This window comes from Schistocerca cancellata, chromosome 6 (assembly GCF_023864275.1).
Source record: "Schistocerca cancellata isolate TAMUIC-IGC-003103 chromosome 6, iqSchCanc2.1, whole genome shotgun sequence".
NCBI lineage: Eukaryota > Metazoa > Arthropoda > Insecta > Orthoptera > Acrididae > Schistocerca > Schistocerca cancellata.
This window is the reverse complement of record NC_064631.1, coordinates 263,265,352-263,282,588: the sequence shown is the minus strand read 5'-3', so window position 1 is coordinate 263,282,588 and position 17,237 is coordinate 263,265,352. Positions and strand designations below refer to the sequence as shown.

The 17,237-nt window shown below is 38.1% G+C and overlaps 1 protein-coding gene across 1 annotated transcript in view; it reads right to left on the bottom strand.

Moving 5' to 3' along the window:
- Window positions 1-575: 575 nt before the first annotated feature.
- The window catches only part of LOC126190990 (ankyrin repeat domain-containing protein 12-like), a 115,230-nt gene continuing 98,568 nt past the window's right edge, over window positions 576-17,237 (bottom strand). Inside the window, exons 6-7 of the mRNA XM_049931666.1 lie at window positions 14,432-14,629; window positions 576-2,787 (exon numbers count right to left, since the gene is read on the bottom strand). Coding sequence (XP_049787623.1) covers window positions 2,162-2,787; window positions 14,432-14,629 — 824 coding nt within the window. The 3' untranslated portion in view covers window positions 576-2,161. The remainder of the gene's footprint in view (window positions 2,788-14,431; window positions 14,630-17,237) is intronic.

The following is a 17,237-nucleotide window of genomic DNA, read 5'->3' as shown; positions in this document are numbered from 1 at the left end:
GGCCCATGACTTCCTCGTAGTTGCAATCAATATGCAAACCAAGTACTGAGTTTAGTTCAGCTCTCTTCCCCCTCTAAACAAATGATTCACTTCAAATGAAATGACTGAATTTTCTTAGTGTATTTAGTGTTGCCAGACTGCACATATATTATTTGCTGTAAGCAGAAAGCCACACAGTCTGACACCTTACTGGCCCATTTCACATGAGTGAACTTAACACCCACAGTAAGTAAATGCTACCCGTAATAAGTTTTCTGCTAGAGGTATTGCTCCAACGCCAAGGAATCACATCAGTAAATTGTTCACACTTTCAAATCTGATGCCTTCTTTGTGAGAAATGGTTTGAGTAGCACTTCAATGTCAAGTACTCTCATTTCCCATCGACAGTCTGCATCTATTTCGTTCTTACAGCCCAGTTGTATTCCACTCCTTTCATTTCTCATCACCATTACATGATAAAGGGAGGCATGATAAAGGGGGGAAGAGGTGATGAGGTAGCAGTAAAACTGGAACTGGAAAGAGGGGGACAGAAAAATGAAAACTACAAAGAAAAAAAATCATTTTATTCGTCAACATTGACAATATAATGAACACAATCTGACTAGAATAGGTAGCATTCATGATCTGGCATGAGTAAGAGACTTTAAGAACAACATACCACTTATTTGTCTGACAATGGAAATAATGGCTCAGTTAGAAGCAGATACTTAACAATATGTAAATAGTAGAGAGCAAGAAACTATGAAAGTTAAGTATGCACTTCAACATAATTATACATCATGTCATAAATAATCATTATATACAATACAAATTATATCTAATACACAAAAATGTATCAAAATGGTTGTTAAGTTACAAACAACAAGTCACTTAAAAAAATTAAAAAACTTTTCAATACAGTAACCAATAAACTTTTTTATACACACCATAGAAAATATTTTAATGTAATCGGTGGGGACATATTTATAATACTACTACTTTTACATCCTATATTATAACTGCAAATGGTGTATATATGTCTTATTCTATGTAGGCATACGACTTCAAAGAACTTCAGTCAGTGCCTGTGTGCACTATCACAGAACCTTGAACTGAACTGCCATTCATATACACTCTTATCAATAATTGTACAAGAAAATTACATTTTCTGCTTTGGCTATATTATGCTCAGTCTTTCACTTCACAAAAACAGCTGATTTTGGCAATGTGTCATTTCCAAGTGCTTACTCCTAACAGGTACATCTGTCATTTAAACATATAATCACTGCCATAGTAGACTGACAAACTATGTTCCATACTGGCCAACAGTTTAAAGGATATTGCTTTCATGGTGGCATACATAAAAAAAACTCTTATTTTTTGCACAGAACATGTTCTAGGCGATATACAATTACTATGAGTTTTTATTTTTGCCTAAATTCCACAGTGGTAAAAAATACACAAAAATATGGAAAGGAAGTGCTGAGTAGTAGAGAGGCACAAGGGAAAAGAACACTACAAATAGAAAGCCAAAGGAAATCCAAGATGGAATTTCTGGTTCTCTGAGGAAAGTAAAATAGAAATGTAGAAGTTTGTGATTTTAAAATAAGATGTGCAACAGGCAGCATGAAGATAATTAAGCATTGGTATTGTCGAGTTGCCTCATAATTTCAGCACAGTAAGGCATTAAACAAAAATAGAATGATGTTTGATGACTACCATGACAAGATTATTAGTGACGGAGCACAAACTGAACCTACAAGTTGGGTACAAAAGTCAACTGTGGTCATTACAAAGGACGGATCCCGGCATTCACCTGAAGTGATTTAAGAAAAACAACAAAAACCTGTGACTAATCAAACAGGAATTTGACACCTGTTCTTTCTGAGTTAAGAGTCTAGAGCCTTATCCATGCCAAAACTTTGTTTGGTGTGGTATGAAAGAAAATGAGACAATTTTAAATATAGCAGGGTTTGAAGAGAGATATTTCATTAAATCTGAACATAAATGTGGTGGAAGTGCAGATATAAAAATTATGAGTTACACTGATAATTTCAGCCTCTTTATTTCTCTTATCAGTAACACTGCTCTCCATAGGTATTTAAAATTAACTTTAACCCATGCATAATTTTCTTGTAATTACACAGGCATGTCAAGCTCCAAATAGGACATTATTTAAGTACTATAAGTTTTCTGGTCCAAGTTGCCTCTCCCCTTCGCTCAAAAAAACCAGCAATGCTCTGTAGAGAAGATAAACACCTAATTTTCGTCGCTGCTTTGAATTCCAAGTTGCAGCAGTTCCATAATACTCACTGTGCCGAACATTTTTCAATGCCTTCAAACCCATAGCTTCTATCATAGCTGCCTCACGAGTGTGGGCCTCAACAGGTATAAGATTTTGGAACACATGAAGACATACAACTCCAAACCCTTCACTCCAGATATCTAAAATGTATTGTACCTTCTTGTCTGAAGACTTAGATTTTGTTTTCCATAAAGAAGCTGCCTGATACAGATGAGAATATGGCCTATTTCGCACACCTTTGCCAATATAAAAGACAGATGACAGAAACGTTTGCCAGATCTGGAGAGGTTGCAATGTTTGTGTCCTACATGGAAGATTTTTGGTTACTCTTGGATCAAGTAAGAGATAACAGAATGCTGATTTCGTTATACCACCTCGCCATCTTCTTTCACAACTAGGATTTGAAAATTGAGTAGCTACTTCTTGTTCCAACTTGATATAGGCAGCAAGACCATTCACCCACTCCATTGTCTTCAAGGTGCACTCAAGCTCTGGACTGTATTCTGCATAGGAAATATTAATTAAACTCTTGCAACATTGCTATCAAACAAATTTTAGTTATATTTTTTAAACTACACTCATTTACAAAGGGATTATTTAAACTGACAGTTCTTTTATGTAATTAATGTATCTGAGAATTAACCAAATTTTGATCCTGCCTGAAATTTTCTCCCCTTATGTTCTATTTCTCATTATTATAATGGAAATAAAAATCCCCATGTAAAAAATAAAACCAGGGATTTACTTGACAATCAGGTACTTGTGACAGCATTGAAATCATATATTGTTGAAGTGTTCTCTCTTACACAATTACACACAATAGTCAGTGAAGTGTCAGTTGCATTTTACTGATTTCCTCAAACTAGATTAATGGCATTTGTTAAAAATATCCAGAATCAGTAACAGGTGTTATCAAGGGATTACACTAAGTACATAGTATGTATTTTTGCAGCACTTTTTGACTTCACTATAAGATCTTTGTAATGGTTGTGTAAGTTGTTCCTTTTGTGAAAGTTCACATTACCAAGTCAGTGAGCAGTCCAGCTACCGAAAATCATATTCTTCGCTACTGGGCATTTGGGAAGTGTTATCAATACAATAATTAAATAAATTAACACCAGCTGTAAGGCTAAAAACACACATGCTGAAGAACTGAACATGTGGAAGAATTAAGTCAATTTTCTTTGAACATGGGAGTTAAGTGATACATTAACATAATGCATAGCAATTTCTATGAAGACTACACTTCTTATTAAGCAACACTTGCTTCTTCCATTGGACTCAAATGGCCTCTTAAGTCATCTCTGGATATTTGTCTGCAATATTTCTTAATGTGTGACAAAAAATTGATAAATGAATCATTGCTTTAGTTGAAAATTGCAGCAGAATTATCTAAATTACTGTGGCAAACTGCGAAGTGATCATTTTCCCTGGAAAATTTAACTCAATAACATGTCTGAAATCATTAGTATAGTTGTACCTATAGTGGTAGAAGCTCTACATTTTTTGCTGGATTAGATCATGATAAACTGACAATTATCACCGACGACAAAGCAGACAAATAAAAGAGAAATATAATTTTACATTGCTTGTGGTTACTACATTGTACTGGACCAATATTCCAGCCTACTAAATCTGTACCTGAGCACAGGGCCACAATACAAGTCCCATGGGTTGGCAAATTCACATAGGCTTCAAGTTGGAGGCGACATGATTCTGGAGTATTAATACTCAAGATTTGTTTTAAGAGGAAATGAAAAAGTGAGCAATAATAAGAAATCTAAACTTAGTGGTCTATAGCACCATGGAATTCGAACGAACTGCAGTACTTACATTATGCAACATGCATCCTCCCCCTTCAGGTAAGGCACAGGAGGCAGAGAGATAAAACAGCATTATGTTATGTAAATATGAACCCTTCTTAAAACAACAACATATTTTAATTGTTTTGACAGAGAAAACATGATCCAAGTAGGCTGTAGGAAATGGAGGTTGCAATACAGAAATAACAATGTACATATTTCTCCATTACTGTTAATTCAGTCACTGCAAAGCTTCACTCACCAAATTTTATTTTAGCAGTAATCTTATACAAAAGTTTATGAAGCATATGATCATAATTTGTTAAGTTCTTAGTGTATATTATATACATTAACGAGAGCGGATGCACGCACACACGCACACTACTATCTACCTCCTTTAATGTTTCTCATGGACATGGCATTGAGATATTACTTCTCCAACATAAATCCATTTCTAAAGTAAGTTTTCCCTTCTGGCCCGTAAGTGTTAATACATACCGATGTAGACTGGTATGCAGTGTATAGAGAGAAGACACTAAATTTGGATCAACCATCAAAGCCCAAGAGTCAGAAGAATCAAATTTGTAGCTAATAATTAGCTCATAAAATCATAAGGGAAACAAAACAAATCTAGGGCATCACACCATGACGACAAGTGCAGTGGCCGTGTGGATAAATACTCGGTGACATGTACAATTCTGCGTGTTGTATTATTCTTTGACTTTCAACTAGTTTAGTATTCCATGTTTCATGTACTAGGGAATCTGATGTACCTATACATGTGAGTATTAATTTAACGTAATAGTGGAAATAAATCATTAACTCTGTAAAGTAAATCATCTACTTTGGTGATGCCAACGTGATATTATGTCACTACAATCCTGCTGACACCATCACGCCAAATCACATCGCAACACACAGGCTCATTTCTTCTGCGCCAGCTGAGTTGCATTTATTTTCATGCTTGAAATGAAAGACTGAACGATAAATGTACAGCCAGCTGCCGCAGCAAGATCAGCAGAATCACCATCAAACCCACACATTTCTGGCAGCATAACCTTGTATCAAGGTTCACCCAACTGGAAAGCCAGTCCATGTTATCACAGATGAAACCAAATACAGCTATGTTGTGCAGCACTAAATGAAGATTCAGCTGCCGAGGTGCAAGACATCCTAGCTGCTCTCTAACACCGAACGATATGAGTCTACCAAAAACACTTTTGTGACATGCCTATCCCACTCGAGGCAAAGTGATTGCAAAAACTACGAGTGGAGGAACTAGGCGATTGCAACCCCACACAGCTTTTACAATGTCTAAGGATGTTGCTAAGTAATACAGTCAGTGACGATGTCCTACGAAACGTCTGGTTGTCACATCTACCTTCCGAGACACAGAAAATTTTAACAGTTTGCACTGGTGATTTGAAAGCACTAACAGAGATAGCAGACAGATTAGTGGAAATGTATCCATCTGCGAGTGTGTCAACGCTAGTTCCACAAGAAGATGTATGCCACATATGCTGTGGTTAGGATGTACAAGCACTCGTTAGGAGGCTGACACTTTACAATATACAGGGACCATTAACAACTGACATGTGCTTTCAATATGAAACCAAAGAAAGTATCACCTAGAAAACTTCGACATTTTGAATATATTAGCCAGTTTATGACTCTCACACTCTATGTGCAAGGAAAGTCAAATATGCCAGCAGGCACACTCACATGTTTAAGCTATAACCAGTGCAATTGATTATGAGGTCCTACCTCAATCCCAACAGCACAATGATGACATACGCACATTATTGGATAACCCAGCAGGATTGAAGTTATAACGCATTATTGTACCAAAAACAAATGTTGAATTGTACTGTGATGTGTCTGGCACAAAAGTACAACCATTCATACCTCACCAGTTTCGATCACATGCAATTGCATCGGTGTACAACCTGCATCATCCCGGGGTCCGGGACACAGCGAAATTAGTCAAACAGAGATTTGTCTGGCCAGGAATGGATGTAGACTGTAAGGCATTTGTCAGAAACTGAATGAAGTGCCGGAAAAATAAGACCACTTGGCACGTCAAAGCATCATTAGGCACATTTCTGCACCAAGTCAACACTTTGAACATGTTCATACAGCCACTGTGGGACCCCTCCCAATATCAGAAGGCTGCAGCGACCACCTCATGGCCATGGATTGATTTTCAAGATAGCCTGAAGCTTTGCCTATGAAAGACATTACAGCCGAGAAGGTAGCACAAACATTTTTCTGTGGGTGAACTGCTCGCTTTGGTGTACTGGTACGGATGCAACAGATCAAGGACGCCAATCTGAGGCTTACCTATTCAAGGCATTGGCCAATTTGCTGGGCACTAAGTGTATTCGTACCACTGCTTATCATCTGGTGGCAAATGGAACAGCAGAAAGTCGGCATTGGCAACTGAAAAGAGCCTTTCAGTGTCAGCTACACAAAATTGGGTGGAGATATTACCCACTGTGCACCTTTGTTTCCATACGTCAGTTAAGAGCAACCTGAAGGCTACAGCAGCTGAATAAGTGTATGGACAAACACTGAACCTACCAGGAGAATTCATGCATAATGTGACAGATGATGCGGTTGATGTGTCAGAATTGGTCCTCAAACTATAATCGCACATCTGCTAATCTGGTGACAATTAGAGAGCATAGCTGACAAACACCTGTTCATATTTAAAGTCCTGTCCAGCTGCAACCATGTATTCGTACAAAATGACACAGTACGCAAGCCACTGCAACCACCAAACAAAAGGCCATCTGAAGTGCTTGGTAGAAGCAGCAACACTTAAGATAGATACCAGAGGTGTGCCTACAACCCACTGAAAGATTCAAAACTGCCTTCTATGATAGACAAGACGCCATGAAGACAGCCAGCCCCATGACCACCAAAGATAAAGATGCAGTACCTGAAAATACACAGGTCCAACAGGATGCCAACAAGATATGACAACCAACAGGCAAACAGGCATGGTAACGCCAAGTGAGGTGTCCCCACGAAAAGCTAATACCACCAAATTCAATAATAAAATATCTGGTCTCCAGAAAACAGTGAGAGCGCAAGCAGGACGTCACATCAGATTCCACCTCAGATATTGTTTAAACTGGGAGGGAGGGGGGAGTGGTGGGGTGGCGAGTCATGTAGAGCACCCCACCATGATGTTAAGTACAGTTGCAGTGTACATAAATACTCCATGACATACACAGTTCTGAGTGTTTTGTTACTCTCTGATTTTCAACTAGTTTAGTAATCCATGCTTCTTGTGCTACGGAATCTTACGTACCTATACGTGCAAGTATTAATGCGATGTAATGTAATATACGTAGTAATGTAATATACGTAGAAATAAATCATTAACTCTCTAAAGTTAGCAACACAAACACTTCAAAATAATATTAGAGGAGATAGAAGGAAATACTAAGAAAAACAAACACGAGATTACTACAAAACTTTTGGCAGATATTTAAAAAGAAATTTGATAGTTTAACAGGAATATGGTACAAGGAAGTTTCCATCTTTTAATGTTAGCATAAAATGGTGATTATTTTTTCTAAGATATATGACTGAACTCTTCACATGCAACCGTCTGCTATACGCCCAATTATATTTTTGTACTTACACACTAAAACTCTGAATTTAATTATGGTAAACAAATGCATTTCTTTCCACTCTACCCACTTGGTCAGGCTCCAACACATTTATGTCTCCAATATAAACCTCAGAAAATGTCATTACCCATGAATACAACACTTAACACATCCACACTCTTCAATGATGAAGTCTGCAAACCTACTACCTGCGCACAACTTAAATGCTGTGACAACGCATCTATATTGCCACAAGCCAGACAAATGTCTGCACTGGTTTGGAGGTTGATAAGAACTAGTGATGTGGAAGAATAAGTAAACAAAATATACACTGTCTGACAAAAAAGTGAATCACCCCTAAGGGAAGGAGGAAAGGGAACTTCACAGGCTAAGAGGTAAGCAATTTTATTTCAGTGATTACAGAATTGAATCAAATTAAAAAAGAACCTGGCAGTATAAGCCCACTTATCAGTATGAACTTTTACCTCCCACCCCCTCCCCCTCTGTACTGGATGGACACACTAATTCAGCTGGGAAAGTGTCAAAACACCTATATCCTCTCCTGAGGCAAGCTGGACCAAAACTGTTTTAATTAGTCCTTGATACTGTGGATAGCGACAATGGAATGGAGCTTTAGTCCACGTCGGTCTCTCACATTATGTCAGCGACAGACCTGGTGATCTTGCTGGCCACGAGAGTATCTCAACAGCATAGAAACAGTTCACAAAGAGATGTGCTGTGTGCGAACAAACCTTTTCCTGTTGAAAATTGCTACCACAGCACTGCTCCATGAGAAGTGACGCATGAGGCTGCAGCATGTCTGCGACATACCACTGTGCTGTCAGAGTTCCCTCTATGACCACAAGCATAACCTGAAGTCATACCCCATGGGCACCGACACCTTGATTCCAGGGGTAATACCATTGTGCCTCTTGAAACCACTGGAAGAATGGGACTGCTTTCGAGATAGTCACTATACTCACCGACATTCATCTGACGTAGTGCAAAACTGCAATTCATCACCGATCACAATGTGACGCCATTTATTAGCAGTCCGCATTTCCCAGTTAAAGCACCTCTTCAAATGGCTCTGAGCACTATGGGATTTAACTGCTGTGGTCATCAGTCCCCTAGAACTAAGAACTATTTAAACCTAACTAACCTAAGGACATCACACACATCCACGCCCGAGGCAGGATTCGAACCTGCGGTCGCACGGTTCCAGACTGTAGCGCCTAGAACCGCTCAGCCACTCCGGCCGGCTAAAGCACCTCTTCAAATGCAGTCACTTTTAGTGTTGTGTTAGCAGCAACAACATTGTAGGGAGTCCACTACTTGCTCTCAGATGGCAAGCAGAGATGTTAAGGGGTTATAATGTGCTTGGTGTACAGTATAGTGATCCTACATTGTGATGGTCAGACATGCTCAACCCGATCTTTGACGAGGAGCACACCTCATGCTACCATGCAGTCCAACAGTAGGCCACTATCACATCTCAATAACCCACTAATCCGGACACGGCAAGATTCGACCTGCCTACCAAATGGAGACCTATGATGAGGCCTCTTTCAAACTCTCTCATTTGTTGATATCATCTCACATATGTGGCATTTCCATGGCCTTAATAGTAATTACTCAACATCGGACACTCTTCACCCCCCTTATATACCCTACCGGGCCTAACAACACTAAAAACAAACAATACTAATGCACTCTAGTGGTTGTTCTATCAGTCTCAGATAATTGTAACCCTAATCACTCACCTACTGATGGTGTGCAAGTGCATGAAGTTACATTGATATCCAACCTGAGGGGCCGCCCTAAGAATGGTTGGGCAATTTTTCTCTGCTGTTTCGGCAGATATTTGCAAATTCATTTTTGCAATGTGTAGCTGGAGACATTCCAAACAAACACCACTCATGACATTCTCCATGTAATGTCCAGTGTTGACAGAAAGCATCAGTTTGTTTTTGTTATAAACAAAATAATGTTTAAGGAGGAATTTTGTGTGTTATTCGATATGGCAGCTCCAAATTAGTCTAGTGCAATATTAGTTTCATTGATATGTATTAACAGAGACAGTAAAATATTAAGAATAACCAGTGCACCAGCAGTGACTGAGCAGTGCTGCTGCATGGTTGTAGCAGTCAGTGCGCGCCAGGGTGATGCTGTCACTGTTAAGATACTGGTTATTCTTGTTTTACTGTTGTCTTTAATACATATCAATACAATAAATATCACACCAGATTAATTTGCAACCACTTTATCAAATAGGAACGTAAAATTCCACTTTAAAAATACCCGTTTGTAATGGGAAAACCCCCTGCTTTTTGTCGACACTGGACATCACGTCAAAGAAAGGCTGAACAGTATTTGTTTAGCCTGACTCTACCTAGACACCAAAAAAACCAGATTGCAAATATCTGTGAAAGAGCAGAGAAAATACATCTGACAACTCTTAGGACAAATACACTGCATGCGTGTGTGCACGCGATATAATACGGATAAATAGAACCAATAAAATGAAAAGAAGGCATACTTTTAACCTCATCAGTGTCCAGATATTCTTGTTAATAAAATTAAAAACAAGAATACTGATGTGTTCCTCAAAACTGAAAGAAAATTAATCAAACTTGCCTAAATAAAAAAAAGTGACACAAAGGGGTTTGGAGAATTCTCCCCAATGAAACTGTACAGTCTTCTGAGAGGTTGTACCAGTTGCCAGTAGAATGAAGAAAATCATCTCATTTCCTTCATATCTTGCAGCTGCCATAAAACAGGACTTCTTGACAACTAGTCATGAGAAATCTAAGAGGACTATGAGACAATGGATCCAGAACAACCAACAAAATCCATTAGTGTTTGAACTCAAGATAGGTGCAGATAATTAATAGCTACAGAGAAAAAAGAAAGTTAACAAGCTTGCTAAAAACACAAATTTTCCACATAAATGAATCACAGAAGGCTCTGGTGGTTTCAGACAAATTAAAGAAATTGCTATTGGACCAAACAGAAGGATACTGAGAAGATGTTATCAGAAACATACGGTTATGTTACAGTAAACAAAATACAGTGGTAACCAAGGAAAACTTCATCACACTGACATGCTTTCAGGTTAGTTGCGCATACACCATCAACACCGATTAGGTGCTTTCTCACAATAAGCTGACTGAAGTGCACTAACTCCCAGGAGCAAAGTACATGGTCGACTAATAGCAAGTTTATTAGTCTTAATGTTGGTCTGCCTTGGCAAATTAATATTTCTACTTATACATCCAAGCATATTGTAACGTCCTATTCCTAATACTTCTCCAGGATTTAGGAACAATTTCACTGACAACCCTGTCTGATGCTATGCTAACCTAGTCATTGCTAAATGACAGTGCATTTAAAACTACATTTTTGCTACACTTTCAGTGCAAATTCCCAGCACTTCATCTACATACATTTTGAACAGGGTGGAATCCAAACTGACTTGCCTCAATTCTTCTGTTACCAGAAATTAAAAAGATAGCATTTTATTTATTTTTACAGCACTATTGCAGCACAAGTTAAAAATTCTAAATCTTCTGCAAACCTTGAACATACTCCTCCTCATACATTTTCACAGAATACCTTGTGGAACCATGTCACACTTTCAGCACATCAACTAAAATCGAACTGTGCAATCATGTCTCTGATAACTTTTTCCTACAAGGTTGTGTGTTCTAACTACTATCAATACAGCACCATCTAGCTCCCATACCATAGTGAACAGACAAGGAAGTGTGCCAACTCGCTGCACCTTAGCATTAGGTAGTATAGGGAAGGCAGCATGCCCCACACTACAAGCAGCACTAACGCTTGAGACTCAACTTGGTGCATTTCAGAATAGGAATGTGTATTTTGTGTGGGTTTGCTTACCGTGTTGTGTGAGGGACTTTGAATAGTTGCAGTCTGCTGTTATAAAATGGTGGTAGGATTTCTGTTTACTCATATTTAAACAAGAAAAGGGAAGAAATAGCCCACCTGTTAGTTCCAGTGTATTGATCCAGTTATAGGGAAAGTAAAGGCAAATACATTTCAGAAATCCAAAAAAGGGAGTAGAATTTTTAAAATCACTGAACAGTTCCTCCAAACTACAGAGATATGACCCAAAACTGATTACTGTATGGATCATGTTTCATAGAGGAACTTACTACAAAAAAGGATATTTTAGCATCAGCATTAAACAAGCAGAAATTCCAAGACAAAAAGATTGTCTCTAAAAGCCCGAGTTGTACCCTGATTATTTCGCTGTTTACTGTAACATCTGTTTAAAACATAACAAAAAAGAAAATTCCCAGAGAAACACTCGCAGAAGAGAAGTTGCAGTCCAGAATATTGTAAACCAGAAAAAGTTGTGATGTATGCCATTGTTTCTTCAGTCGAGGAAAATATACAGAATGAATAAATGCCAGATGCAACAGTAGTTTCAGTAAAAAGAACACTGAAATGTAAGAAACAAACTTGTGTAATTACATAATAAACTGAGGTCAGTGAATGACAAAAATAAATCCACTGCAAAAGCAACTTCTAGATTAAAAGTGCAAGATTACTCAAATGAGACCCTCTACTACCTATATAATTCTAAACTCGGTAATCAGCATAGCTGACACCACAAGAAAGAAATGGTAACCGATAAATAACAAAGAATTCAATATGATCACGTGTTTCTTTTTGACATTCTACTTTTAGAAAATAAGTCACCCAAATAATAAAGACATTGTTTGCTGCATTGATTGTCCACACTTGTTAGGAAACAACTCCTAAATTTACTAGATAGTCTCAAATAGACATATGGAATTAAGAATTAATACACATACTGTGGAAGCAATTAGGAATTATTACAAGAGGAAAATAAATGCATAGTTATGCTGATTTTTCAAGAAAATAAGTTCCAGCAAGACCTGCAGTTCAGTTATGCTCGGCTGAAATTCTGATTCCATTAATGCAGAGAAATACACTTCAGACAATTGTAAGAGTAAACCTTCAAATCATGCTCTTCCACTCTGTAATTTGATTCAACTTTCACAGTATATGTAAGTTGCAACACAGCTCCTGGTGACGATGTGTCACAGACACCAATTCAAGTGATTATCCAGCTTGAGCTATCCAGAACAAGAATTATTTCATTCACTTCTGATGACAGTCAACTGAATAAATAGGTCTAGTGATGTCTACAAAATGGTAGCATAAAAAACAGAAAGAAACATTAGCTCTGCATTGTTCAGTAACTCAGTGGCCAATGCAATGCAATGGCACAATCTTCTTGAGGGGAAAATATGCTACAAGATTAGATGGTAGCAAGTCAATGAAATCTGAACTGATTATTCATCACACAAAGTCCTCAAGATATGTCAAAGTATGGCTGGAACTAACCTAAACCAGTCGGCAATTTACATTCTCTGACGTATGGTAACTAAATCCACATTTTTTCATTTTGTTATGAAATGATTCTGTTCATGTATCATGTTCACCTGTTGCGACTCCAGCAATAAGCATGCCTTTTATGTGGTGCTCCCAAAACCGGATTTTGTAAAGCAATTTCACAATACCGCCTCTGGGTGGTCATGAAAACACCTCAAATCTGATTCTGGAAATCCGCTTCTAGTTGCTGGTTTTCCAATTCTGCAATCGAATCTCTCTCACATGTAAATGCAACTGGATTTGAAACATGCTTCAGTTGTCAAGTTATGTCTGTTTTCAGAATATTTGGTTAATATGGATTTATTGTGCAGTGAGGGAGAAGCAGAAATATTATCGAGCATGAAACTGCCTACCTGTAAACATTTAATTTAAGAGAAATAACAATTGTGTCGACTGGATCAGAAGCTGGATCAGCTGTTTACCATACGCCATATTTAACTGGGCTACAAATCGGCTTCTGACCTTAACATGTAAACAAGACAGTGAAAAACTGTTTCCAAAATTCAGTTTTCACCTTTTGGAAGATGTGTCGCATGTAAACGCAGTGAAGGTGCACTTCCTTGGGTCACAAGCAGAGCAACTAACATCGCACGGTGGAACCGATTAACTGGGGGAATCGGCACACTTTCTTCTCTACTCGCTACGGCCTTATGTTTAACATTTATCCCTTGACAATTCTTAGTCAGAATAGCATCCCATTTTATTAATCATATGATATCTGTTTTCTTTCCCCCAATATTCTATTACCTTATCTCCGACCCCCCCTCCCCCTTCCTTAAGCAATTTACAAATATTTTGGGTAGGATCTCAAATAATTTACATGATGCAGCTTTTATTAGTTCAATGTTAAAGATGCCAGGTTCAGAGGATTTCCCACTTTCTCTCAGTCTGTAATGCCACTAACTGGCTAAGAGTTTATCGTTTCATATTTCTCCACAATATGGGTTTCTGGACCAACTGTTTCCATAAGTTTGATTGTATAAAGTAAGGCATTTCTAGTAGTATGTTTTCCACTAATCAATATCTATTAAAATAATTCCAACTTTATCTTTAGTCTCAGTCAAGCATTTTAGAACATCTGAAGGTTCATTTAGTCTTATGTCCCAAACATGGGTATATTTCTTCACAAGTATTTTGGTGAGTTGTTACCTATACTCCTTAGATTAACAATTCAGATATACCAAAAAGATCAGAAATTAGTCCTAACTTCTGCAAGTAATGACAATGTGAGCATTTCCTAAATCTGTATATTATAGCTAAAGATAAAATTAACTTACCAATATTTCTTTGCCCAGGGTTACAAAATTCACCAGTTTTCTTCAGTTTAACAAGTTTCTTTAAATACAATCTCTTTGTTGTTTTGGTAATTGGCCCTGGAATACAGTTTCTCTCTTTCAGTTCTGCCCGCAGAGATTCTGTATCATAATCCAGGTTCAGTTTGAGTGAAGACAATGTTGATGACGACGACAGTGAATCTACAGTAAAAAACAGAAAAACAAAATGGTCATCACATTAATTTATTTGAAACAGGGAAAAATAAAGTAACAGAAGCCTATACACCTGGGAAATTAAAAATGAACATCATCTACAGCTTTGCTCTAGGAATCAAATTTTCATTGACGTGGGGTAGTAAAGGCAATGATCTGAAGCAGTTACGTGAAGACGAAATAAGAACCATATATTTAGCACGAACATGCAAACCCATACAACCATACTTTACATTCTGAAAAATCATCTGCTGTTTTGAGGATCATATTCTCTTAGTTACATTGTAAACATGCCAGAACTGGATTGACAACCTCAACTTGTACAATAAACTGAACTTCTGAAGGGACAGATTAAGGGTTTGTGGGAGACTATGGAGCCTTCCTTAGAATTACCCAACATGTTATATGTTGAGTGTCATGCTGCACATCAATACTGTTTCTGTAAAGTCAAGGAACCTGCACTTGCTGCACCTCTGTTCCAGATGGAAGCATCATAAATATTCATATCTGAACAGCCACATCAGATGATCAGCCAACGCTGGCTGCAAGGTGCACACAATGCCGTATGCATTGCATGCACCTGGACCATCAAAAACCATTTGCTGAATGGCAAGCTATGAACATTGGTCTCACTCACCATCCTGCCTCTTACACATCACCCTACTATACTCCTCTGATTTAGCAAATGATACAGCTGGGGTATGACCATCATAAAGCAGGAACAGATTCCACCTTGTTGGATGTGGTGGTTGCTTCTTAGTACGATGTTGACCAGAATGTAGGAAACATCATAGTGACTTAGACAATGATTTATGTTTGCACCATGATTAGTGGAGCCAGAACATAAAATGAGTGTACACTTCTGGTATTCAATCAAATACAAATGGTCATCCAGCACATTTCAATCAGAGCTTCCATTGTGTCTTTTTACACATTTCCACATTATGCAACAAGCTCGCCAAGATTTTCATTTCCCTGACCAGATCTATCCACAGACCCCCAAAAATCAGCCTGCATTACTAGCAGCATTCTTTTAACAGTTGCAGCATCAGGCAAGTAACACATAATAGCATCTCTCCAAGTTAATATTATGCATATCAATGACCATCTCTGCATGCGAATTCATGTATGTATAGTACTGAGAGGAGGCTATACAAGATACTGAAATCAGTGTCCAAGAGACTACCACTCTAGTGGTCAAAGTTTAAGCAGGTACTGCTGCATTCTACCACATTAAGTGGACTTTCTATTCTACCATCAATGGACACCTCAAAGCATCCAATATTAAAACTGCTGTAAACCAAACTAAGCCAGTAAGCCTCTTAGTAATAACATTGTTCTTTTTCAACCAGTTATTGTATCTCAAGCTGAAGTTGTAGACCTAAAAAGCTTGCAGTTTGTTATAAAAGCAATCAGTTTTGAAAGCAGTTAGAAATGCAGGTGCATTATTCAACATCTTCACAGGCTTGTCTTGATGGAGGCAGAGTTTTAATCATTTGTTCACAACATTCTTGCTAAGTTTTCAACAACTACTAAGAATTTGATATCCCCCCCCCCCAAACACTTCATAATGTGGTATAAACATTTTCACCCATGAGAGGAGAGACTTCAGAACCATCACTGCATTAAACACATCAAAACTCCATTGAATCACGTTTATGAAATTATTAAATTTTCACTACATGATTGCCTGAGGTACGATAATTGATTCCACCAGCATTTTTGGTATGCAAATACTATCAAGTTGTTTTGAAGCACCCTATTGCATGTGTTAGGCTAAAATGGAACAGCCAATGTGCCAAATATCTTATATCACCTAAGCACTTGAAAATCACTTTAAAATGGCTGTGTACCTCATACCTAGCGAAAATGTCATCTCAAAAATACAATTGACAACAGTGTCAACCAGCCAGCCACTGTGAAAGTAGTCCTATCACCTTCAGTGGCTTGAATCAAACTGACCAAAAGTCTGAAAACTGCATGTATACCTTCTGGAGAATTACAAATAGCACAGATGTAAAAGCTTTGTCAATGCATACATTATGTCTAAATCAGCAGTTAAATAGTTTAGGATGGATTAGCTATCACAGCCAGTGGCAGACTGATAACATCATTCCATCGGTCATTTTGATAATTAAACACTTAGCTGTGAGTGCATAAATGAAGATTGGTCTGAGAAAACATCTGCAATTATTATAGCTAGTGACCCAACCATGAACCACAGATCTTGCTGAGGTATGGTGGCTTGCATGCCTCAACAACTAAGATAATAATCATACTGAACTCACAAAGAAGGGGTAGCTGGGGATAGGACAGATTGACCAGTGGTTCCTGAAGGCAGTCAAGCAGTCCTTTTGTTTTCAGCCCTTTCAGTAATTGCAATGGCAACAGTCTGGATGACTGACTAATCTGACCTTTTGCTATTTACCAACATGACCTTGCTATGCTCGTACTGTGAATGGCTGAAAGTACGGGAAGCTACAGCCATATTGTGTTTTGTTCCCTGGGAGCCAGCACCTCTAGTGTGTGGCTTAATGATGATAGTATCCTCTTGGGAAAAATATTCTGGATATAAAACAGTTCCCCATTCAGATCT